The 26079-nt window shown below is 38.7% G+C and overlaps 1 protein-coding gene across 4 annotated transcripts in view; it reads right to left on the reverse strand.

The window, feature by feature from the left end:
* PDE3A (phosphodiesterase 3A) overlaps positions 1–26079 on the reverse strand; it is a 270061-nt gene that overhangs the window by 21166 nt on the left and 222816 nt on the right. For 3 of the 4 annotated variants that reach the window (XM_080391143.1, XM_080391146.1, XM_080391145.1), the window contains exons 5-13: positions 23538–23653; positions 19620–19839; positions 15737–15822; positions 15111–15280; positions 13647–13784; positions 8041–8152; positions 4454–4567; positions 2770–2969; positions 367–570 (exon numbers count right to left, since the gene is read on the reverse strand). In XM_080391143.1, the coding sequence (XP_080247269.1) occupies positions 367–570; positions 2770–2969; positions 4454–4567; positions 8041–8152; positions 13647–13784; positions 15111–15280; positions 15737–15822; positions 19620–19839; positions 23538–23653 (1360 nt within the window). The remainder of the gene's footprint in view (positions 1–366; positions 571–2769; positions 2970–4453; positions 4568–8040; positions 8153–13646; positions 13785–15110; positions 15281–15736; positions 15823–19619; positions 19840–23537; positions 23654–26079) is intronic. The other variant, XM_080391144.1, reaches the window with a different exon arrangement.

The raw sequence follows: 26079 nt of genomic DNA on the forward strand, positions 1-26079 counted from the left end.
TCCCACCCCGCTCCCCGAGTGCTTTGCCAATAGGTCTAAAGTCCAGTGAACAAGAAAACAATGTTCAGAAGTAGGATGTAAGTGGGATTTACAGTCAAATGGTCCATAATATCCTTAGCCTTAAAACACTTTCTGAAGAAAACTAAACATATATAAGAAAAGAAGCTGGGCCACTAAATATAAATAAATAAAGAATAACAGAAGTGACAGATTACTATTCAACAGAATGTTTTACACCAGCCAAAAGGACATCCAGAAGAAAAAGCAAGAAAAAGAAGAAAAAGTTTCTGGCCTTTTTGCTGTGATGCTACCAAGCCCCACAATCTTTTCTGACCATCTCCCAGAAAGCCAAAACAATCTCCTTACCTTGGCATTGAATTTGGCAACAAAATCAAAGTGTTTCTTTAGGTCAGTAGCCAAAATTGCCTCAATGACAAGGAAGCGGAAATGCTTGAACTCTACGTGGTCAAGGTTGACCAGGAAGTTGTACTCTGGCCTCGACATGAAAAGGTTCCAGGCAGCAGCAGCATGGTGGTTCTCCAGGACAGACCGGTCGTTGTACAGCACTGCCTGTGAAAGCAATGCAGGCAGCTGAAAGCTGAGAAACCTCTTACCAAAAGAAACACTGCAGTGCAGAAATGAGAATGATGTGGAGGTGACGCATGAGGGATGTTCAGGTTTGGTTAATTTGTTTGGGTTTTTTTTGTTTGTTTTTTAAAGAACTTCTCAAGGTTTGAAAATGTGATTTTGGCAGGACTAACAGCAGACACCTGAATTTTGTGATGTTGAAGATTTATTGGAAGATTATTTTGAAAAATCTGGGTCTTTCACACTCAAGGATCTTTGATTCCTGACTGAACTGCATCATATGACAATAGATTATTCTGTTTCAGGCCACAAAATAGTTAATGTAAGTGTGTGTTTCCCTGTTTCTCAGAACTAACTTCACTTGACAGGGATTATTGGTTTTGGTGTTTGCACCTGGCAGTTCTGTCCTTATCAGACTGATTCCAAACACAGAAATAAATGAAACTCCAGTTTGCAACCTGACAATACATATTCAGCCTCACAGATTTCTCAGTGCTAAAATCCAAAATTGGTTAAATCTTTACCAAAATAAGATGCATAACTCTCACAGTGATGGCAACCCCATTCAGAAACTAAAAAAAGATCTAGAAAATGGACTTTAGGGGACAACAACCATTTAGGAAATCTCTACAATTCAGCAGCATTCAGTCTTTTGACAATTTAGTTTATTAAAAAAAAAAAAAAAAAAAAAAAGCTTTTGGAAATAGGCCTCTATGTAAAATAGATACAAGTTTTGTAACTTTTTACACAAATATACACACATACATTTCAGTGGCTTTTCACTTCAATTATATTTTCCTGTCATCTAGAGATAAAAATATCAATCCTATCCTAAAGTATAGAACTCTCTACCCCAGGGAAGAAGTTGCTGAAGTAACTCAGCTTTACAGCTCATCCTGCATAACTGCACAGTAAGCATTTGAGATAGATATATTCTGCTACCCAAGCCCAGCTCCTGAGGGCAGTTTCAATACAGCGGCACTTCATCATTACTGGAAGTTGATACTACTTGCTGTGAAACAGAAGAAATAAACTAGATGCTAAAAAGAAGTTTTGCAAATTTCAGGTGACATCAGGTTTAAAAGAAAAACAAAACCAACCAACCAAACCAAAACCATCCCCCCGCCAAAATAACAAGAAGAGTCTGAATTATTCCCATTAACTTATTTTCAAACTTATTTACATTAAGGCCAATCATCTAACTTCCCTTGTAGATTTGTATAACCACAAAGCTATAGCACTCATTTCTTAAAAGTAGATTTAAGGATAGCAAACACCTTCTATCAATCTATTTACCTGGCCAGAGTGTCAAAGTTCTTAATCACAGAAAGATGTTGCAGTAATGAGAACTATTACTACCAGTTTATAGACAGAAACTGATACAGAACAAGTTCACGTGGCTTGCTCTTGGTGAGAGAGGAAGTGTAGACCCAAGCTGGGGAGTAAATCTAGAATTTTTGCATCCCTACATGACTTGCCATTAAGCTTTATTTTTTTCTTTTCTTGCCCATGAAATATTTTTCAGCACAGTATGCTGAAGCCAGGCAGGTCAGCTATGTAAAGTAAGGAAAGATGATCTTATAATTAAGCCGATAAACAGTGACTCAGAACTACTGAATTCAACTCCCAGCATTGGCAGCAACTTCTATGTAACCTTAGGTAAGTCTCAATTCTTCATTTATAAAACTCAAATTATTTTCCACACACACATACTCCTCCCCAACAGATGCATAGTGTAAAAATACATTCATAAAAGACTGCCGCTGCTCATATTCTATACGAACAATAGAAGGTATGTTACAATCATGCACAAACTAATTTGCATGGCAGTCTGTCAACTATACAGGTGGGAGTTTTTATTTTATTTTAATCTTTCTGTGCCTTATTGGGTAGAATAATTCTTATTTCACAGTTACAGATTCTCTATCAGTCAGCACAATATTAGTATCTCCTTCACTGAGACATTTTATCAGTATCTTAACAGTTTTACTAACTGAGGGTAGTGAGGGTGTGCAAGAAGAGTCTTACTAGTAATCCCCAAGTGAAGTGATTATTTCTGTCACTTTGATAAGCTGTTTCAAAACATTTGGTCGACTTGTGCTTAATGGAAGCCACAGGCACCACTTGCAAGGAGCTGTTACCTTCCAAACTTAACAGCAACGCTGCTTGAGATTTATTTACCTGAGGAGCACTTGTTGCTACCAAAAAGGCATTGGTCCTTCCTGGATGATCATAATCATGCATGGCTGCAGCTACATAAAGAGCCATCAATTCAAGGGCAGGGATGTTGCCAGCTAGGCATCCGTAGCTGTCATCTGTAGGTGTGTATGTCTTCGAAAACACATAACCCATATGGCCATGAGTGATTCCACTGTCAGAATCTGAACATAAATAAATAAATGTAAATAAACCATCCCAAGACATTGGTACTTTTTCAGTGACTTACTGAAATAGATCGAAGCAACAAAGCAGGAAGAGAAGGAGCAAATTTACAATATATAGTGGAAGAGTAAACACATTCTGACCTCAATGCTTTTTGATACTGTGCACACGATCCAGTGCATTAAGCACACAATTGGAAAGGAACAAATTCTGATCCCAACTGCGGATCTTCCAGCCATCCAGCAGAGCCTGTTCTCAAATTATGTAAGTTACTAGCAATAAGCCATAAATTCATGGCCATGCTAGAGCTTTGTGGGTAATTTGATCTTTCCATTCTTTCCTTTAACTGCTTCACCATAGAGATTAGTCTATGAGACAGTAACAGTCCTTAAAGTAATGAGGTATCATTTATTAATTCAATTATGGTGCATGTTTTCCAATCCAAAGATTTAGAATTTGGATCTTTCCTGATAATCTTCTAAAGAGCCTTTTTGAAGCAGCTTGAACATGCCTGTCGGAGGCAGATACTGAGTGAGATGCTTTGCTAATTTAATCTGCTTGAATGGATCTTGCAGCTGAACAAATGTATTTCAAATAACAAATACCAAAAAGCACCAAAATTCAATCCCTTTCATTTCACCCATTTCAGCTCACCTACAAAGCTTCCAACAACGCTTGCTAATAAGATTTTATAGGAATAAAAATGTTTCCCGCCCAACTAAAACATCCTAAAGAGTTTCACAAATGATATGTATGTGCCACACAAACACCACCAAAAAAAAAAAAAAAAGCAGAAATGGAAGTGTTTTCTGCAGAACAAACTCCTGCTTTTCCAGTAACTACCTCAGAACTCCCACAAAATACAGACAGGTCCTCTAGTTACTACAGCCAAACCTGGATAAGTTAATATAAAGATGCAAGAAGAACAGCTTCCTGTAAGGAGCAATCATAAAACAGCAGACAAGTGGTCTTGCAACCTAGTTGCAAAATGGTAACAAGTCTTTTTGGAGACAGTGAGGAAAGGCAAAGGAACACTTCATGACAGCCAAGCAGTGGCAACTGCATGGCACTACCTGCATGCCCCAGCAGTTTTGTAATAGTAAAACAATGCAAGGTTTGAGGATTTAAAAGTCTACATGGCTTCTGGAGCAGCGTTGAAAAGCACTACTACTGCAGTTTTCCTAGGAAAAAAAACTAGTGTAAAAATCAAATGGTAACAAACATCTCTTGTCACGGATGACTACAGAGGCTTGCATTCATACACCCTTAAATGTAAAGTATTAGGTTTTGGGGGACCAACTCCATTCTCTTCAAAGTTACAGAAACACACCTTAACATCTTCAACATCCCACATGCTACTGAACTTAAAGGTCTATATAATAACGAGTATCACATGCAATCCTCAACTGTTTGCTTTCTTACAGGAAATTTCTTGAAAAAAACTTCAAAAATACAACACACATACTTGTACATTTAAATATACCTGAATCGCTTGCTGACCCATGATCATTAATCACAGTTGGGAGTCCTGGGATGGGCTGAGTAGTAAGGTACCAAACAGCATGTAGGACATCAGTTGCATGGATTCGGTTGTGATCTGTGATACAAAGCAAAGGACCCAGCTATTAAACATGAAGGATATTTCTGGCAGAGGGAAATCAGCACCATCTAGTGGGTACCACATAGCCATCAATTGAGCAGAGACATATCAAACACTGTCACAAGCGTGAAAAACAGCTGTATTCTATAAATGCTCAGTTTTTCTTTTACTAAAGTTGAAGCATATTCAATGGTATGTTTCACACTAGTCAAGAAAGAGAAAACTGCAGAGAATGTAGGAAATGTGCAATGTAGGAAACTTTGCAAAGAAAGTGTTACACAAGGAGCCTGACCTATGCTACCAGTTCCAATCTTTTAATCTAGTAGTTGCCTTTAGCTAGTTAAATGCCATCGTGTAAATATGCACTGTTAACCTCTGATTCACATGAAATGAGCAAGAAAATTTCATCCACTTCAGTAGCCAAATTCACCTACCTTCTACATATAAGGCAGGTAACACTTACCTGACTCTACTTGAGCAAATTTAAGTGTTGTGCCAGCAGCTGCACAGCAAAAATCATAAAACTCAGGATACATGTACACTGCACAGTTAAACCAGGTTCTTTCTGAAGTTTTCTGGCCAGAGATAAGAGTTCAGAGCCTAGATTCTGTAATCTGTTTTACTACAAGCTCCGTTTGCAGAATTGAGAGATGAAAGTCACCCCAAGACTCATACCACCAAAGCCTTCAAGACCAGATAAACTATCCCACAATCAACACAAACGACTGAAAAAAGAATCACAGGCTAGTTCAGCACAAAGCATTACTTAAACATACACTAGCAGAAAGCTACCATGATGCTGAAAGAGGAGTAAATGCTTTGCTGCACGAAGACCAAAGCTTACATCTGGGCTTAAACTGCTAAAAGACAAGCATTTCAGCTTGTGATTCAGGCTAATTTTGGGCAAAGCACATGTATCTTCTACAGTGACTAGCTAAACACAAAGAAATTTGCTAATCAGAATGATAACCTGTGGCTACATTACTGCTGCTGCTGTTCTAGAAAGATGCATTCCAGAAGACAAAGCACAAAAATGTGGGACTTCACTGCTGGGTCACTCTCATCTCTAAAACTCACAGTAACTGACTACATCTCTAGGTAATCAGTCGTCTTGGAGTTGGAGACTCCTTGGTGATTGCCAATCAGTCATGTGTCTCTCATTGGCAAACCAATTACTGGAACAAGCTTGATGGGAACAGGTGAAGAACTAGATTATATTATGAAGATAATGGTCAAGAATCAGGATAACATTGGAGATTATATGTATCCTTCACTGGGAAAAAGTACCAACACACACACAAGTCCAGAAACCCTCTCTAAGAAGTAATAGGTAAAGTTGACTGTATTCATTAGCAGTGAAAAAAACCTCTGTACTCTGGGGGAATAGCGAGGACTGGCAGCAAGATGTGTAAGCAGCCTGGTTTTATACCTGCTGCACCCTAAAGATAGGCAGCATGCAGCTGATGGAGGGTTTCTCCATGCTGAAATCCAACTCCACCCTAAGGCCGCTCCTTCTGTGGGAGAAGAGGAAGGAAAGAGAGGATCTGGGGTGCAGAAAGCACCCTGGACATCGATATTTGCCCTCTTACCATTGCTAGGGGATAGGCAACGCCTGCCCCTGCTGGGAACAGCCACCTGCCCCCTCCACAACAGCACTGCTGAGCCCACAGTTCTAACCCCTTCCATCAGCGGCAGTGGGGCAGCAGCTGCCAGCCTCCATTTCCCTGGCTCTGGCACAGGAGGGCTCACAACCGTGCTGCCCCTACACTCCAGTGCTCGAGGCAACTGCCTACTCTGTCTATGCCTAAAATCAGCAGTATCCTGCCTGCCAAGGGCAGATGGTGTCACACAGGAAGGCTTATTCAGAATTTGCAATTGCTCTTCTTACTCACTAAATGTGAGCATGATGTTATGCCACTTGGCCTTTTTATTTACCCCTTGCTTTTCTCTCTTGCTCTTCTTTGTCTTCCCTGTGACCTTCCCTTTAAATACTTGTCAGTGATCACTAGCTGAAATTTTTAACAGTAATAGTCAGCAGTGTAGGAATGGTTACTTCTGGATAGAAGAAAGTAAAAGAAGGATGGAGTTTCCTCTTTCCTGCCTTCCTCAAAGTACTAAGAACTTCTCACTAATCTCCTAATGAAAAAACTAGAGGATGGCCCTGCCTAGGGGTTTAATGCTCTTCTCAGGAGTAAAGGCTGGATTAGCCTGTTGTGAAACTTCTACTGATGTAAACCAACTGGGATATTCACCAGCAGTTTTGTGTGAGTAACCCACTGTTCAGTTCAGCAACCAGAAGAAAGAAGTGGTTAAGTCCAAATAAGTTGTTTCGGTTTTTACCCCTTCACAGAAACAAAAAATCGGAAGGTAAATTAATTTTGTATTAGACAAATATTAGACAAAATATACTGCTTTACTGAAATGAAACACACTTAAGAAAAACCAAGGAAATGAAGGGCTAGATTCACAAAACCCCCTGAGACACTATGAATAGTTAAATGTTTTAAATGAAGAGGAATGCCTTCGGTAGGACAGATTGTGAGACACCTACTTATAACCTACTCAGGCTATAATCTGCTTCAAATCCCTGATCAGGTTCAAACACAAGGAAAGATTTGAAATTTGGTCTCTCACTTTCCCAGAAGAGTCTCCAAACCACCTGGCTGTGAGGCATTTTGAGGTAGCTTTCCTTCAATCCTTCCCACTGTAGCTGTTCCAACGGGTATTTAACAATTTGAGAAAGAAATGTATGACTTCTTAAACCAATGTTTCATACATTTTTCTGAGAGGCAGGAGAAATCAGGGTGTCCTATATTGCTCAACACTGGGGTTATCTGCCAGCTAAAGGGGGTAATAACTCCCCCTCCTCCTGTAAAAAAAAAAAAAAAAAAGTCTTCTGCAGTCTTTTGAAGTGGTTTGGTAAATTTGATTTGAATTAGTAAATACTTTGGGGATGACTGAAAGCAGGTTTTTCAGTGAATAAATGATTCACACTGGAAAATATCAGCTGAGCTGTAGTTGCAGAAGAACAAGATGCACTCATTTACTTGGAATATTTTTTCTGCTTCACAAAGCTCATCACCTTTGGTAGCATACTACTGCTACCGTGTAAAAATCCAAATTGCTTATGGGAGAGAAATATTTCAGCAAACTCCAACTGGGGCACTGGGGTATGCTCATCATCAGGAAACAGTCCCTTGTACCTATAGTAGCTTTATATGGTTTCAGGCTTCCACAGAATTTGCCATGAATTTTTATGAAAAAAAAATGAAACATTACATGGAATGAAAAAAAGACTAGAGGCTGTGGGTCATCACCAGCCTCTCGCTAGAGCGCCAGATTTGATTGTGATGTAGCAAGAGAAAGTAGTCGCTGTTATAATGAGACAAGCAGGGCTTCAATAACAAAGTGTGTGGGAAATATGCAAAACTTTAATGGAGCATCATTACCTGCTGGGAATTTTTACTTACAAGGTATCTCTCGGTATCCACATTCCAAGGCATGAAAGTAGTTCATAAATTCCCTCACTGGTATTTTAAAGGTTTCAAACAGCCCCATGTCTTCAAAAAGCCTGTATGATACCTGAAAAAACAAAACAACCATGCTGCTAAATAGATGAGAAAAAATTTACAAATTAGATACAAAATCATTCTGTCAAATTACTCCATGAAAACCTGCTTTCCTGGTACTATTTTCTCAAGTTCATCTGATCCAGCTATAGCTGCAGCTATTTGCATTTCCATAGGGATGTGGCTACATAGCTAAACAGACAAGCTATTAGTACCAAACAGTCCTCATTCCTTCATTACACCCTTCCGATGTTCTTCTCTTCCTTTCAGGCATATGGATCCCCCAAATTTTGCAAGCACCTCAGAAACATACACACATAAAGGCAGATATCCAGAGATCTTTAGGGTCTTGGGAAAAATTTCCTCACAAACTCCTCCAAGGAGCATCCATGAGTCAAATAAATTCCCAGAAAATGGGGGCACAAGGAATGACAAAAGGAGAGAACCATTCAGATCCTATGCATTATCTCCTTTCATTCTCCCACACTGTGGAAGTGAAATGGCAAAAGTGATTTCTTGAAGAGGATTTCAGAGGCAGCAAGTGGCTTAAGAAGCAGAGCTGCTCCACCTGTTCCTGCATGAAAAGATGACTATAGACATCCAGGAGAGAACATATTGGAAGGGAGAAGGTGATGGATGAGTAAGGGGGTATTCATAAGAGACAAACAATGTCTCAGAAATGTAGACAGCGGCTACTGCAAAATGGACACTTCTAAAGACAAGTTTGAACTTGACATACAGAACAATGGGACATAGTAAAATTACTGCTTGACCTTTTCAATTCCACAAATTGGACCATAAAGCCTTTCAGCTTCTTTATTTATTTACTGCTGTTAGCTAAATTCTGTCCTTTTGATGCCATTTGTCTGGTAATGATCTGTGTAGAGTTAAACAATCTGAAGCACGTTTGGAATGATGAGTGCTATACTGATAAGAAATTTTTGCAAATTGTGTTTCATGTTTTTTACACCTGAATGTAAATCAAACACCTATACACACCCATTTCTTTCTGTATGTTGGATATACAAATTGGGACCTGTGAGATGCACCTAAAGTTTAATGAACATAAATGTCCTGCCACTGTGGATTTTTACAGTAAGAATAATAAAAAAGGCATGAATTTGCAGCATTAATGATCTTCCCTTGCTGCTTCCCCTCCTAGTCACTGCCCAAGAAGAAAAATCTGCATGTGAATTAACTTTGGCAAAGCATTGCAACAGACAGTGACGATGCAGACACAGGTTGAGTGCTGTGTCTGACACCACCTGGGATGCCCCTCTCGTGACACATATCTGACAGCTGGGGGGTTTGCTGGTGGCCCCAGCTCTTACTTCTGTTCCTACCATAATTGCATAAATGTCACTAGCAATGCAGTCAGAAAAATCACTGCTGGTGGTGATTTCTCTTTGTGGCTGTGGCTGTTGGCCATAAAGTGAAAAGCTCTTTATAACAAACGAGCTAAGGAACTACTGAATTACAGTGCTGTGGAAGACATGAGCTTAGAGTAAAAGGTAGGGCCTGTAGAAGGCAAAACTTCACTCTCTGAAAACGCCATGGGATCCTCGTGTACTGAGGGAGAGTGAAAAGACTGACCTTATGCATAATTTGGATTAGAAACTGCTAGAATTCTGTTTATCTATCTGGAATCACAGCTGAAGTAGATCAGCTGGGAACCAAAATGTCACCTATGGAGAGATGAGGTATTTTGCACTCTAGTCTTAGATCACTGAATGGTAAACTTCATATTTCCAGAAAAATATCTCTGTATATAAAAAGGAAACATAAAGAAACATTATTCTGCAGTCCCAAACCCTACTGGTCTACACTACCAATATGGGATAGGTATCTTAAATAAAGCATGTATCTTAAAAAAAGCCTGGTTTTCCTCCCCTTGGGTTTTGGGGGCAGGAAATTCCACAGTAGTTGAAAAGAAGCAAAGCTGACTGTGATGGACATGAATGATAGCTTTTCCCCATGACTTGGAGTAAAATGGCATTATTCTCTGTGGTCATTAGAAAGAAAAATCAGCCAAGCAAGTAATTTGGACATGTAGAGTTTTCTTCCTTTCTTTCTCTCTGTCATAGCAAAGGGGGAGGAGGAAGGGGTAAGGGCAGGTTAGAAAGAAGAAAAAAAGGGCATTGATGTCTTCCAGAAAATCAACTAAATTATTTAATTTTAAAAAATAAAGAAAACCTGCAGTTTTGTTTATTCATTGCTTTGGATTAACCATTTTTAAATCCTTCTGACTTTTTAAATCCTTCCTTCCCAAACCGCATGCTGCTTCATGAACTCCCTGGGAGATAGAATCCCATGGACTGAGCACAGCACCCTCACAGCCACAGTGTGGTCCCTGCTGCCAGGGACAAGCCCAGGGAAATTCTGATGGCCAGGCGCTTAGCAATGGGTGCTCCACGCTGCCTTTTCCTTCCAGCCTCTGTTTTTTGCTTGTCTCTGCTGTGATTGCTAATGCTTGAATGAATCATAACTCAGATACATCTGGCAGTGCTGCCTGAAAAAGGACAAGCACTTCTCAATGATTCCTAATGGAAGCTGTTTTGGAAATGGGGATTGCCATTCACACCTCTCCTGGGTGTTGCAGGCACACACACACAAAGTTCAGGTTAATGGTTCCTTACTTCTTATTCGCAGGCAACCCTCTTGCACTCCTTTTTGGTTTCTTGTATTTGCTTTCTTCAAATATGTGTTTCTTTCAAACTGTTGACTCCTGGTCTCTGGCTCTGACAAATAAAATCCCTCACAGGGGCTGTTGTGAATCCCGGGAATATCCCATCCCCCAAGGATTGATTTCTGTTGCACATTCATAGAACAGCTACAGTTTCTCTCTGCAGAAGCCATGTGTCATGGTAAGATGACAAAACATTCTTCTTGGCACCACCCAGGGACCAACTCACATGCACTGCAATGATGGCACCCTGCCTCGGTGCTGCTGGCGTACTGACAGTGTAGGAGCACCACCAGCATTTCTCATCTCCATGGGCCCAGTAATCAGCTAGAGAGGGACCTTAACTTTAGTGTATTTATTTTCATTCTATTTGCTTTCCAAGGCAAATGATTTTCCATTCCACAGGTTTTAGTTTTAGTTTTATTTTTATAGGAGCTGTAAGAAGAGTGTTAAGTGTGACTGAAGATATTATCTCATGGCCTGTTGTGAAGCATCAACTCAACTCAGTTGAGAGCTCTGCTGTTCCTTTCTGAAATGACTCTGGGATGTAAATTCCCCTCTAACCCCTATCATGCATATTTGTTACTGCCACATTTAGAGTGCTTGCCACTGTACTTTGCACAGATGCTTTTAAGGCTGCTGACTGATTTGGGGTCTTTTTATATGTCTAAATCAATTTAACATTCCAAAAAGAAGAAACAGACATCTCAAGCAGCTTTAAAGATGCTAAGCCAGCATTTGCTTTCTAAACTGAATGCTTCCCTAGAGGCACGTGTCAACTCTGCTTTGTTCCATCTCATAAATTTAACCTAGCAAGGCAAACATAGTTAATTCAGCTTCTTAATTTACTTATTTTTAATGGATGAATCCATTTAATGGCAAAATACAGAGAATAAATCATTAGAGCTTTTGTTTTCTTTTCTATATATTATCCCAGGATTTAAGATTTAAGATAAAGAAAAAGACAGTGTTTTTGGCTAGAGAAAAAGATTTCTATATCTTAGTTCTTTTATTTCTGAAAATAATTTTGTTAGGACCATCTGAATAGGTGGGGGAAATAACTAAAGGATCTGTCTTTATTTTAAGAACAAGGTTGAACTTACTACATGCTGCTTTTAGGGAGCGGTAGTTATGACGAACAGCTGTGACAGAAAATGTTGAATTTTGATCACAAATATTATTTATTAAAGCTTCTCTATTTTATTTCACAGGCCTCATTTTGTGGCCCTGCAAAATGGATAATATGCTCAGAACCTGTGCACAAAGGAGATGTTGGGAAACAGGGTGTGCAGCTTTAGTATGAATTGAGGAAGGCACAGGGGAATTATCCTGACAGGTACTCCATGCAACTTGGTAAAGTAATTAAAACCTACAGAGGTACCCATGCAAAATCAGAACTAATTTTGGCTCATCCAAACTGTTGGTTAGCCATTAAAACAAACTTCTGTTTTCCCTTATGTTTCATTTATTAATCTATACTATTAGAAAATAACATGACCAATATGATCAAGAAGAGCATTTTAATCACATACTCACTGTCCAGTGCAAAAATGTCTCAATGATCATCACTGAATTTATATCAATATCCACATCCAGTCGTAGCTTGCTTATTTCTCTAAAATTAACCTAGAAAGCTTGCAGGCTGGTTAAACATAGATGTTACTTGCCAAGATACAGAACAATAAAAGGCAGACCACATAATAAACTTGAATCCATGCCGTGGTTTTCCTGGTTGACCACTGGTAATTGAATTTAGCTCAATAACAATTAACCACCAAGGGACCAAGATTTGATGCAGCATTCTCTGGAGCTTGTTGTACTAAGATCTGCCTGACACACTAACCTCTGCGTGTGGGTGGTGTCAATTGTTCCACATCATACCAATTAACATAATCTCTTCTTTCCAACACTCGTGACTACATAACGCCTTGTAAGGCGATACCAGATCAATCAGATTCTCTTGGGTTTTTCTTCTGTTCCATCCCTAAATAATAATAATTACTTGCCTTTCCTGTTTGATAAACCTCAATACTTCTGTGGGAAAAAAATGGCTAATTTATCAGTGTGCCAGGCAAAGGGGCATAACAGAGTAGAAAGTTCAGCCAAGAAAGTGATTATGGAAGTGAGATTAATTGTGCTGGGTAGAGACGGGCTGTGTCAGTACCTGCATTTAACTTACAAGAGAATGAAAAACAGATAGCTGAAAGAAAGACTAGTAAGCTTTCACATCCTGATTCATAGTATATTAGTCTTGCCTATGTAAAAATGATACGAATTCACTACCAAAGTGCTGACTTTTTAAAGGTGAGGGAATACAGCAAGGACTATTTTTTTCATCCACTTCCTGTAACCTTGCTTACTTGACCAGGCTGACTGAAACCTCCAGTATAAAAAAAAAAAAAAAGAAAAAGAAAAAAAAAAAGAGCAAAGTTCTGTATTTCCTGCATCAACTGAATATATTTACTGTTTATCCCTCACATATTGAACCCCATGAGAAACCCTTTCACAAAAACCTCAGTAAGGGGTGGCAGCATCTCCTTCAGATAGAAGAGAATATTCAGAAAATTTTATGTAAACTCATTGGCAGAGAGAAGCAGGCGAAATAGGTATGTGGTTTTTTCTTTCACATTTTTAAATTTAAAAATACAGACACTTAAAAGTAAGGAATGTAATGAGACAGAGTTCATATTGTCAACCTTAAATTAGGTGGCAGGGATCCCAGTTCATTGGATGACCAGCCTGCAAGGACCATGGGTCTTAACACCAACTTGTCTGAATCTGTCAACAATCTAGCCGGTCAGTGCAGACAAGATAACCTCCTCACCTGACTGAGAATCCGACCACATTTCTTTCCGATTTTTTCCACCAAATCAAAGATTGGGAAGTTCCAGCTATTTAGCTGCTCCATCAGGGGATCCAAGTTGTCCATAACCAGAGGCTCAGGAGCAAGTACAGGCTTGTCCTATGCCAGAAATCAGAATAAAGAGGAATTTCAGTTCTGTGAAGCATCTCATGGAAAAATTTATGCTCTTAAAAACAAAGGTCACATTAACATCATCTGTAAGTCGACGGTACTTTACTCAGCTCAGTGGAGATGTCCCCATTTCTACCAGCCCTGCAGCTAGTCACTCTCATTTATAATTTGTTTCACTTCAATGAAAAGGAAATTCTGTATATGAAACATCAGTCTCTTAGCTTATCCTTGAGACAAATTCATTCATTCATTCATGGGATTCATTCATTCATTTCCAAGGGATTCTGTCTTCATTGCAAAATTTGCTACAGTACAGAGGGAAAAGTGCTTGGTTTCTATTTTCGCATCAGGAGCCATTCATTATAATCTAACATGGCTAATGGGGCTTGGTCCAAGCAAAGACTTGTACTTCTCAAAATGAAACCTACCTGTTTTTCAAGGTCTGCAAACAAAAGATGGGTTGTTCCCCTCCTTTCACATTTCTCCCTGTATACTTCCTTGAATTTCATTATTACTAAGAAACTGTAGATGAGTAAATGCCAAAATATCTCAAGAAAAATGTCTTCTCTCTGCATATCCAACCCCACAGATTACAATACATTTTTCAAGAGCTCATGCCATCTTAAATATATTAATTCAGTTGTACAACAGGCTGTAGAAAATTCGACTAAACAAAGCTTTCCCTCTACATCTCACTCAAGCTTACAGCTGAATACAGTAGTTGTGAGAAGACAGCACTTGTTTACCATACTGCAATGTTCTTACGTTCAAGACATACACCAACAATAACATCACGCAGCCCCCTCAGACAAGTGTTAACATATTTTAAAATAAGGACCACTGTATATTTTAGCCAAGATTGCAAGGCGATTAAGATTGAAGTGGCTGAACAGGAAAACTACATGTATCATGCTGGTAGCCTGAGAAGATAATTTCCTTCCAATCCATTCCCTTTAAAGGCAACGCTAACACAGAAGCCAAACATTTCAGAAATGCCTAATGCCAGATCCATAAACTTACATTTATTCATCAGAATAAATGGTTAGTGTTTCACAAGTGGCCAGTGCTTAGCAGCTCTCACACATTTCAATGGTTCCTTCCAATTCTTGAAAGTCAATCCTCCTACTGCAAGGTAGGAGCCTGCTGCAATTGTTGCTTAAAACCACAGCCACAATCTTTAGACAGCCCTAGGTTCGTTTTGGTTTATTTTTGTAGGGATTTGGGGTTTCTGGTCGTTTTGTTGGGGTTTTTTGTTTGTTTCCCAGTGTCAGTATACATTCAGTCTATTGTGTGAGTGGAACTTAAATAAGCTACCTCAGGTGGTATCAAGGGATGCAGAATGATGGTCTCAGGCGTGTATGTCCTACAGATGGATCCCTTCCGCATCTGCTCCTTGGAGCAATCTGTCTCATCATCATTTTGAACGATATCGCTGCTATCACTGTTGTTGGTCTCATAGTCAGAAGTGGCTTGCGCAGGATCATCTACGACACAAATCACAAAGCTTGTTGTGTGAACAGCAAGGATTGCATGAAAGTCATCCTGTGACCTTCTGAATAATAGCAACAGGATCTCTGACTCATTATACATATGTGCTGCTTGGCTGGGTTCAAAGTCAGACAATCTGTCCGAAGGCATTAAGCATATACCCTGCAGAGTGTAAAAAATGGGATCCAGTATTGAAGAGTGAGAAAAATTTTGAGGACCATTATTTGAGCTGACTAGTTAGATGAGGAAACCTGTATTTCCTTTATATTTTAACTCTATTCTTCATTAGCATTTTGCACATGTACATACAAAAGGGAAAGGAGCCTCAAAGACAATTTGTATGGTCTCACCTATGTATGTTCTCCTTTTCTGACAGACAGGCATATCTGCTCTTTCAATGAATGATTATTGAATGTTAAGGTATGAGGAATTTTTGATGGACAAAGAATTACCTGTTCTGTTCAGGGTGTGTGTGGTACCATCATTTCTATCTAGTGTCCCATCACCAGCTTCTATTTGGTTATAGGGCCTGCCACAGCTGAAATACATCAAGAAACATGCACAATATAAAGAACCACGCGCATTAGACAGTCTCATGTAAAATGATTTCCTGCTGACTGTGTAAGATTATGTCATGCAGTATAAGCTATGGTACAGGGTGCATTCTCCAGACAAAATTACAAGAGCAAGCTGAAGTTTTATCGGAAGTCAGGAATGTAAAAAGACAAAATACAAAAAGACCTTGAACTAAATGGCCACCACCATTAATTTTGTGTTGCCAACAGTAAACCTACACCATGTGATATTTTTTAGATAATTTTTTTTATTCCCCGAGTTTATCAGTACAAAGAAATCCCCTGGGTTTGTACTACAGCTGCCCTATAAACATGAATTCAAATGATGAAAATGTGCCAGAGTGCCATACAATCTAAATGTTGTGGCTTTGCTCTTCTTTTCTTGCTTAAAACTTGAATATGTTCCTCTTAAGGAGGAAAAAGGTATTTTGCAATTACTTCAGTGACAACGTACCAAGTACATCAGAACCATAGGGGCGTTTTGGACAGAACATGAGGTGAGTGATCAGGCATCCACACATTCAGCAATGAGACTAGAAGGCAGAGTTTCCTTCATCATTCCCAGAACAGAAAGACATTGTGGGAGAGATCACAATATCCTGGTCTTTCTAAATGACTGGCTCTTCCTTCCCAGTAAAATGCTTTATTCCTTGTGTGTGATTCCCTTTAAGCCTTAAATGTGAACATCAATACCAGATGGAACATTTTAAATTACAATGGAAGGAACAACGATATATCATGAAAACGTGAGCGAACCTAAAAATCAGAAGCCTTAGTTAGCAGTATTATATCAATCGATCCATGAAAACCTGACATTTTAACATTTCTTTGTCTGGTTTCAGTCAGTATTTTGTAGCATATCTCATATGTAACAGCCTTTGAAAAGCAAATATTATGAAATTATTTTGATTGGTCAAACTCTGTAGTAGGAACTTTGCATCAATGTAAGTTCACCATAGAAAAATGGCTGAAATCCTATGTCAGATGGGTTTTAACTGGATCACCCAAAACATATTCTGGAGCTTGGTATGCGCTACAAACACAAGGAATTCCTGAAAGAATTTTAAATAAAAATACAAATCTGTATACAATGATACTTGCAGCGCACAGCCAAGCAAATAAATCTAGTATCACTCAGGTCTATAAACAAGATGAAAAAAAATTATTTACTTCTCTCTCCCACATTCCATGTGATTTCCATAAGGTCAATGCTAACAAGCCAACATGTAAGAGAAAGAGAGCCTTTGTTTGGTTGTAATGTTACAAGGCTTTTGTGTCATTATGAGTGCACCTCTTTATTTCCGGAATATATGCAAACTCACACTGATTTAATATGTATGGCCCACATAAAACACTGCATTAAAAAAATAAATAAATTGCTAATCTATCTAGCAGAACACTTGAAATCTGCTCTGTGTCAGAAGGAAACATGCCTATGCAAGTTTAACTCAATCCCCTTCATGCGCAGGCATTATAATGTACTCCTTAATCGCAGGGTTGTTTAACATTTTTTCCACAGGATTCCTGACTCATTCACTAAGCAGAATTAAACCCCATTATTTAAAAGTTATTTTAACAGCATTGCCTAGTATATGTTCTTCTTTAATGCATTTTTCAAGCTCTGCTGTCCTATGACATTTCAATTTTTAATTACAGTAAAACTGCTATCTTGTTCCCACTGACTGGGTGGATCTGGTTTAAAACACTGAACCCATCAGGAGTTCATTTCCTCTTTGTTATTGTTAGGGAAAGGGTTAGTTTGGTGATGGCAGAGGTTTGCTGGCTTGTATTATTTCCTAGCAATGCAGGTTTTTTGGAAGTTAATGTAGGGGATTGCATACCACAAAGACTAGCAATCTATAATGTGAAAACTCAAATATTAAATGAACAAATTTTAATTTTCAGTGGTCATTAATTTAACTCCCTCAGCTTGTCTCAGCCATTTAACCTCTGGGTTTTTTTGTGGGGTTGGGTGTTTTAGGTTGTTTTTTTTTTAAATTGTGTTTACATTACTAAGGGGTGCATTATTTGTGTGTTGTTGGTTGAGCTTGTATCTGTGGATATGACATCTCTATATACTAATGCCTAGAAATGTGACAGTGCTTATGATTTTTCAATGGATGTTAAAGGAACAGTAACTATTTATAACAGTGGGTGCTAATTCTATTAGCAGACATTACACCATAATATTTTAAATAATATGTTTGTTTCAAATAATCAACAACATAGTCTATGCCAGCAATGTAACAATTGTGATGCTCATGCAGTCTAAGCATTTGAAAACAAGGAAATCGAGAACATAAATATGCTACGCAACCTATGTAGAACCCATAAGACAGTAGCTGCACGAAAGCTAATGATCATTTAACCCATGATTACATTGAAACCAAAATCTACACCTATCAAGAAAATATATTTCATTACTATCTACAACAACCTTATATTGATTTAATTTTTTTAGACATTTTTTATACAACTCAACTTCTTTTTAATAGAAGGCTTCCAGTGATACCTGTTACTAGTTAAGGTGATAACAATTCGTTGAAGCAGTAATAATGGTACAGTTTAATAAGCCAGTAGCACATTTATGGTATATTTCTTATGTGTAATCTGGTTTTCATTTCAAATGAATCAGTGCAAGTCCCAGTTTTGCATCACTTTTGGAAAACATTTAAAAGCACTTACTTTCTATTTAGTCACCTAAATACATCTTAAAAGCCTGTCAGGATTCTAGTCTGAGCTCCAGTGAGGATGACTCCCTTGAGAAAACCTGCAATCTTAGTTTTGACTTTCTCACACCCACTTCCTAGCCCTGCACACAGGATACCACGACATATCCAAAGTCATGTGACTGAAGCCAGAAACAAAAAACTTTCCAAAGATAGTAAAAATTAACATTTAACCCAGCCTCAGATGATGTGCTGTCTGCTGGCTAGCAAATAATCACAAATCATTCACTACTATGATTAAAAGTAACACCTAATGAGTAAGGTAACCTTGAAACTGCACTGGAACAGGGTTCTAAATACCAGTGTTTCCCAGTATTCTAAACTGGACACATATTTCAAACTCCAGTAATCTAATTCAGCAACTGAATCCTTTCCGAGAACATAAGAAGAACAACTTTCTTTCCAAAATGCTGATTTTGCAGAGCAGGTCTGTGTAATCTAATAATGGGCTAATTTAAAGTGTGAAATGAAACTGTGTTACTGTAACTCTTAGCAGTACAAAGAACTCAGCTGCAGCTGATTTCTGAAAAAAATCCCAATGCTACATAATCTGACTGTCTATAGAGAGGACATGATCCACTCCTGCGAGAGTGCTCAAAACTATATACTCTTCAAACATTGTTGGCTTTTAAACCTAGCAGTCAGATTTTTCTATCAAACATCAGGTGCTTGCTGTGAAAGGCTTGGCCTGTGACCTGAAAGTGACTGTTTACATTAAGGGCATGACGTGAGAAACACAGATTAACATGAAATCTGACTTTAGGATCTGCAAGTTGTTGACAAAGAATTTATTTATGAATTGTGCATCTGACATGAGTAAAAACTATAAAAGTAGCTAACTGTCTTGCACTTTAAAAGCACATTGTAGCATCAATCCACACAGTTACTCATATACTAAGAACTACTTAGATATGGTGAAGTATCAATACACAATACCACAGAAAATCACAAAAACTTACATGTGGGCCAAAAGAACTTGTTCATAAGAACAACATGAAATGATTCCAATTCATGCCAAATTACAGTCTCACCTGCTGCAGATGACAGAAGGGCTGATAATAGGGTCTGACAGAGTAGGTGCACTCTGAGTAGAAGTTAAGACTTTGTGTGGCTTTAAGCCTTGCTTGGTGTCAGTATCTGTAGAGTCTGGAAATGACACTGAAGATGTTTTTCCAGTGGGACTTGTGGCCGGTGTCCCTTGAATTGGTGAATGGCATGGGGAGGTGAGAGGTGAAATATTTGGTGGAATACCTGGCAAAATAAAAGGAGAGTCTTGTCAGTTAACAGAAGTGGCAGATAGTTGTACGAGTTCACTGTGCAGAAATGTTCCTCTTGAGATGTGCAGGTACCAGCACAGCTTTCAAATGGAAAAACAAGAGAAAACCCTCCACTCTGACCCAAGCCCATGGCTGTCACAGAGAGATGAAACTCCATTATATCAGCCACTTCTACCTGCTGAAGATCTGGCTCAAAACACGACGCATATTCTCCCTGTTGAGCAGGATGCACTAACTGGCAGGTATGAAATTAAAGGCATGCATTAGTGTCATGACTACTGGTAACAACATGTTCTAGTGACAGAGACACCAGACTCCAAACAGGCAGTTCCTAGACCCATCTGCCATTTCTCTTTGCTTCACCGTCTCCACCTGTAAAGCAGGGACAAGAAAGGCTTGCACACATTCCCAGCAAATTTGAATTTCTACATGTGTGAAGACTAGCAACAAACCAAAAAAGCAATTTTTAGTAGTCATACATAATATGAACATAAAATCTTGCACTTGTGGTGCCATTTCTGCATTCTGCACAGATTTCGGCTTTGATGTTACATAGCTTATTTTTCAATATCAGTTGCTCATGATGGGAAACATGAGACCATTACCTGTACCATATGGTGTTGTACTCCTGAGCTAGTGTACCAGAAACTGCCAATATCCACATGTGCAACCACTAGCAAGATGTAGTTCTTTCTGTCCCTTATTCTGTATAAGCACCATTGCCAAGATGAAATGCATCAGCCAGTCCAGTGTTTGAGACAAAGTGCCACCTTCTTTTTGAATCCACTTTACCTTTTTTTAGTCTCAAACAAAAAGGTCCCATTCACAATAAAGCACAGAGGAGCAAAATCTGTCTTAAAAGGAAATTCATGAATTGACTTCTGTCCTGTTTTAAAGTTTGTAGGAACTCAGCCCCAGTTCATTTACCATGTTCATCTTCAAAGCCAAATCATATAAAGACTTAGGAACTTCAACTAGTTTTATGTTTGAATTGTGCCCACTATCTAAATGGATTCCAGATACAAAAATTATATTGGAATAAGGCAATATTTTGATCTAAGTTTATGAAATACTAACCTTGCAGGATATATGTGTACAGTTCTGGTGTTTTTTCCTGATAAAAACTGTGATATAAGGTTAAAATGTGATTTTCTGTTTCCAATCCAAGAGTTAAAAACAATCTCTGACAGCTACTACACTGTAATTTTGAGAAATCCAACATCTCCTAGTTTTGATTAGGGTTATTTCTTCAGCAAACATGTGGTATGTATTACTGTCTTAATTCAATGATTGCAACTACGATATTATGCCAGTCTTGAGATCAGAAACCTACAGCCTACAGAGCAATTAAAAAGTTATCAGATGGCCATGACCTATGGAAATTGCTTTAAAATACAGAAAGCCTCTGTTTCACATTTACTAATTATTTGACATATCTGCTTTCTATCCAACAAAAATATGTCTTTAAAAACATTTTGCAGTCTGCTAGTTGCACAGGGAATTGAGTTGGATTATTTTCTATCTATGAGCTATACGTTACTAGATAATCTTCATGACTGTTAGAGAATACAGTATATATGGTCATCTTTCAACCATTTAAAGCAAGTACTGTGAATGTAAACAGCAATTTTCACAATAGTATTTTGAATTGCATCTGGCTTTCTCCTGTTGAAATATTCTTGGTTGTGTTTTTATTTTTTTTAAGAGTAAATTGCCAGGATGAGTAACCAAAAATAAATTTATCAGAAAAATGCAAACCTATTTTCAATAATCCAACATTTAACCGTATGTTGGCAAAAGTGAGAGAAAGCATGCCTTGCTACAACAAGGAATTTTGAACAATCAGGATAGGAGAAGAACAACAATACAGGCAGATTTTTTTTAGAAGTACAGTCATCTGCTTAGGTCCTCCAGAACTTTTACACATGTGCAGTGTTGAAGAAATAAAACAGTAACTTCAATGTGATGTGAAATTACATATGAAAACATTTGAGTTTTCTTCAGAAGTTTGCCAAAAGAGGTATAGCTAGCAATATTTTAAAATGCTAATGTTACCATGCATAATTAAAGACATACTTCATAAACTAACAGATTTACAGATTTAGCTAGATCAACTTCTACCGAGAATTATTACATATTGCCAATTGAGCTGATATATAAAAGTCTAATTTGTAGTAACTAGTGCAAATTGAAGCAATTCTTTAGTTGGAACGCAAAAATAAATCATAATTAAAAATCATGATGGTAAACAGTCTAAAACATCAATCTTCTGCTTAAAATGTTGAGCTAAATTTTTATTCCTGTCAATCAGGAATTGCTTGTGATGGAATGCAGTTCTCCATTCATCATGGGGGAGCTTACGTATCTGCGCAACAGAGATGACTATTAACACTTTCTGGAAGCAGAAGAGACTGAGTGTAAAACTGACGAGGTTGGTAAGTCTTGTTTTCTAAGTATAAAATATTATACACACACACCCTGCTTTCAAGTTAATGGGTTAATCTCTGAAAATCACAGGTCTAAACTGGATTTATTCTAAAACAAGTTCCTGGGTCCTTGGTACTATATCTCCATTATTTTCCAGGTTTGATTTTATTCGTTTGCCTATATGCATATTATCTTTTAAGATAATAATATGTTACTTAATCTTCACTGTGGTATAACAAAGCAGCTTCTGTATAGGAGGAAATTAAATAAACTCTTCAGTTTGAAAAGGAGATGCGATGTGACAATGCTAGTAATTGTGCAGCCATATCTTCAAACTAAGTTGGGATTCTCTGACTTCTCGATGTCAGGCTTCAGGCATCTATCAATTTCCATCTGATGTCTGGGTGGCCAGTATCTCTGAGTAACATTATCTCAACATTATTCCATGTTTGGGAAAAAAACCAGGCTGATTTAAAAAAGGAAGGCTTTGTGATCGTTTTGAATTGCAAGTTAAAGCATGGATAAACATTATTTTATCCTGCATTTGTACAGGGAAGAAAACCACATTACTGTGGATTAAGACTGCTTCATGGCTTTCATATCGCATAGTTCACTATCAATTAAGAAGTCATCTTCTCAATTTCTTTCCTTCAGTTAAAGCATGAGTCATCTTTTTAAAGGCTCAAAAAGCTGAGTAAAAAGCCCCATATTTCCCATCTCTAAAAATCAGTAAGTCTACCTGGAATTTCTCAATAATGAATATACAGTGACAGACCTCTGAGCTACAATGGCTTTGTCTTGGATATGTTTGTGTAAGACGGGTCAGTCGCTGCCTAGAGCTCCAAATGGCATAATGTATGTTGTGCTTCAGGAAATCTCAGTCAGGCAATACAGACAGACAGTCTAACAAATGTTACAGAAAACACCCTGTTCTCAGCCTTGTTGTAGTCAAGGGAATTACATGGATATAAATGACAACACAATTTATTATCGCACTTGCCGCATCGTGTCATGACTAACCACTATAAATCATAAATGTCAAAACATTTACAATGGCATCACTATGAGCTATGGTATTTTAAGCCAATTTGTGTGTGTGTTTTTTTTAAATAAAGGAAGTAACTACATTTATACTCATGGAAAAGTAAGAAAAGACACAGATTGGACAGAGATCAAAAGCAGCTGCATGTGCTAGTCCCAGAGAAGCAGCTAAGCAAGCCTGACAGAGCCGTGGGTGCCACTCACCTTGTCGGCTCTGCCTTTTGGCATTCAGGTGGTTGGTAGAAGACATGGCGTAGGAGGTGGAGAAGGACCTGCTCTTCGTGATTGTCATCAGAATTGAACTGTTCCAGGAGTCACTGCTGCAAAAACAGAGCACAAACAAGCATCATTTGACACAGTAAAAAGCCTCAAAAGTAAAAATTTTGAGATGTTAGGAGCCACAGCAAGAAGTATGTGATACTGAAATAGAATAAAATCCAACAAGAAAACCAGCATCTATCTACTGGCTGAACTGCTATTTGTGAGGCGCTCAGTATCGTATTCAGCAAAAATATTTACAATGCAGACGCTCCAGAGCTGGACTTCCTTCAGCACTGAGGCCTGCTCCCTTCACTTATACAAAGATGTCTTCACTATATTGTCCCGACAATACAAAGAGTCTTAAAAGTTGACTTGAAATAAGTTACATTTATATTCTCTTTTAATGACTTCTTACAAGAGCCAGAAGTCCCAGAAGTTCTCAGCAAAACTGAAAAATCAATCTCCTCGACTCCTCCGCTGCAACCACCGAGGCGGATCCCCAGTAACCCTTCGGGCACTGGAGGAGCTCCTCAGGCAGCGGGAAGAGGCTCGGAAGAGCCCTGCATTGCTGTTGCTGGTGGTGCGCCTCTTCTCTGGGTGAAGCACTTCATGTTCTAGCCAACTGAAACACATGCTGCATCTCGAAAAACAGTTATATTGACAGACCCTGAAGACATTGGTCACTGATCCAAGAGAAACTCACTGAAGGAAAATAGGGTGCATGTGTCTCTGTGTGTGTGTAACAAATGCTAGTCCTCTACAACAGGATGGGTGCATGCTTTCAGCCTTCTGGCTACCACTGCGTGCCAGAAGAGGCCACATACTTCTGTAAAGCAATATAACTGTATTTATCATTGTTTTCCTGAATGACACTCATAAAATGCAGGAACATAGCAATGGCTTTTTTCATGAGGCCTATGACTTCTCTGGATAGATCTGCTAGGCCTCTCAGGCTCCCTATTTCCCCTCACAGCCTCACATCTAAGTGATGAAACAGCACGCAAGGCAGAAGACAGCATTTTAAAGTGGCCTAGTCCCAGCTGAACTTGAAAAAAAAAAGCGTTCTGAAAGAAGAAAGCACGTAACATTGTCTTAACTCTACGATCACCTTATTGTTTTGGAAGAGCATGCACTACCTACAAAAAATATTTGCTGTCTTCACTGGTCCAAATTCCTATAATCTGTGATTAAATGAGACAAAGAAAGAATCCAGCTGGGTTTTTTTAATTGTTTTGTGGTTTTGTTTCTTTAATTGACAGGAAGAATATAACACACTGGCCTACTGTAAAGAAAAGCCAAAGCAAAACAAACCAATCCTGCCTGCTCCCCCCCCGCCCTTCTTTGACTTCTAGACTAGAGGACTAGAAATCAAGATTTCTTTTTTCCCCCTTCAGTTCAAAATTCTTTTCCTTGAAAGCAAATCTATATTGTTCTGCCAAAATTTTTAAAGCTGGATTTATAGGATTCATTTTTCCCTCTTCTGGAATAAACACTGTTTCTCCTACTGTAAGAGAAGAACTGCAAACAGTAGGCTGGGAAGCTTGACAGAACTATAATTATACAATCGGTGACATTAAATGTAGGAAGAATTGATAGCCTGCTTAGTTGGCTCATCATGTAGAGTTATATAGCAACTTTAGAAAAGGACCAACAATAATATTTAATTTTTCTCCTTCTCTCTCTGATTCCCATCTTAGCATGCTTATGTACTATGTGAGAGTCTGGGATCAACAGTATAAATCAAATGCACCCTGGGAACCACAGGCCAGTGACTGAAGAACACATCCATTTGGTTATAGCTTCTTTATATTTACTTTTACTGATATACATGGGACTCCTCACAAAGGGAACTTTGGCTAATCATATATTTTTCTTGCATCAGACATTCAGTGTACTCTGCAGGCTGCCTTGAGCACCTCGGCACCCTACATGAGAGCTTCCTCCATGGTAAAGGTTTATGTATCTGGAAGAAAGACTGACCAGAGCAGCTCTCCGGGGCTGCATTCACTCAGGCTATCCAACACCAAACACTGGTGACCTTCTTAGGTCCTATTCTTTACTACTGCACCAAATTCTGAATTGCAGAAAAACATGTGAGTCTTCTGATATTATGACTCTGAAGTCACTTCTTGAATTTGGTGCTTCTGCTCTGGTCTTACTTGCCCCAGAGTAAGTCTCCACAATCTCTCCTCATCTACCAGCTCCAAGATGATAGTCCTTGCTGAGGTGGAGAGGGGACCTGAACTTTATTCTCACAAGGTGGCACCGTAACGACCAGGCTGCATGACTGCCCTCTGCCCTTCTCTGGAAGGCTCTTCTGCTTCTGACTAGAAGAGAAAAATATTCATGGAGCCAGAAAGGAGGAAATCCTGTTGAAATAGCTATGCAACATATCGTAGTTAACAGTGCATGGGACCCAAACCTCTCTTCTTGCAGATGAGCACCCCTCCAACAAGACTAACATCCACGTGACTCCTTTACTGGC

This window comes from Falco punctatus, assembly GCF_963210335.1.
Source record: "Falco punctatus genome assembly, chromosome: 6".
Classification (NCBI taxonomy): domain Eukaryota; kingdom Metazoa; phylum Chordata; class Aves; order Falconiformes; family Falconidae; genus Falco; species Falco punctatus.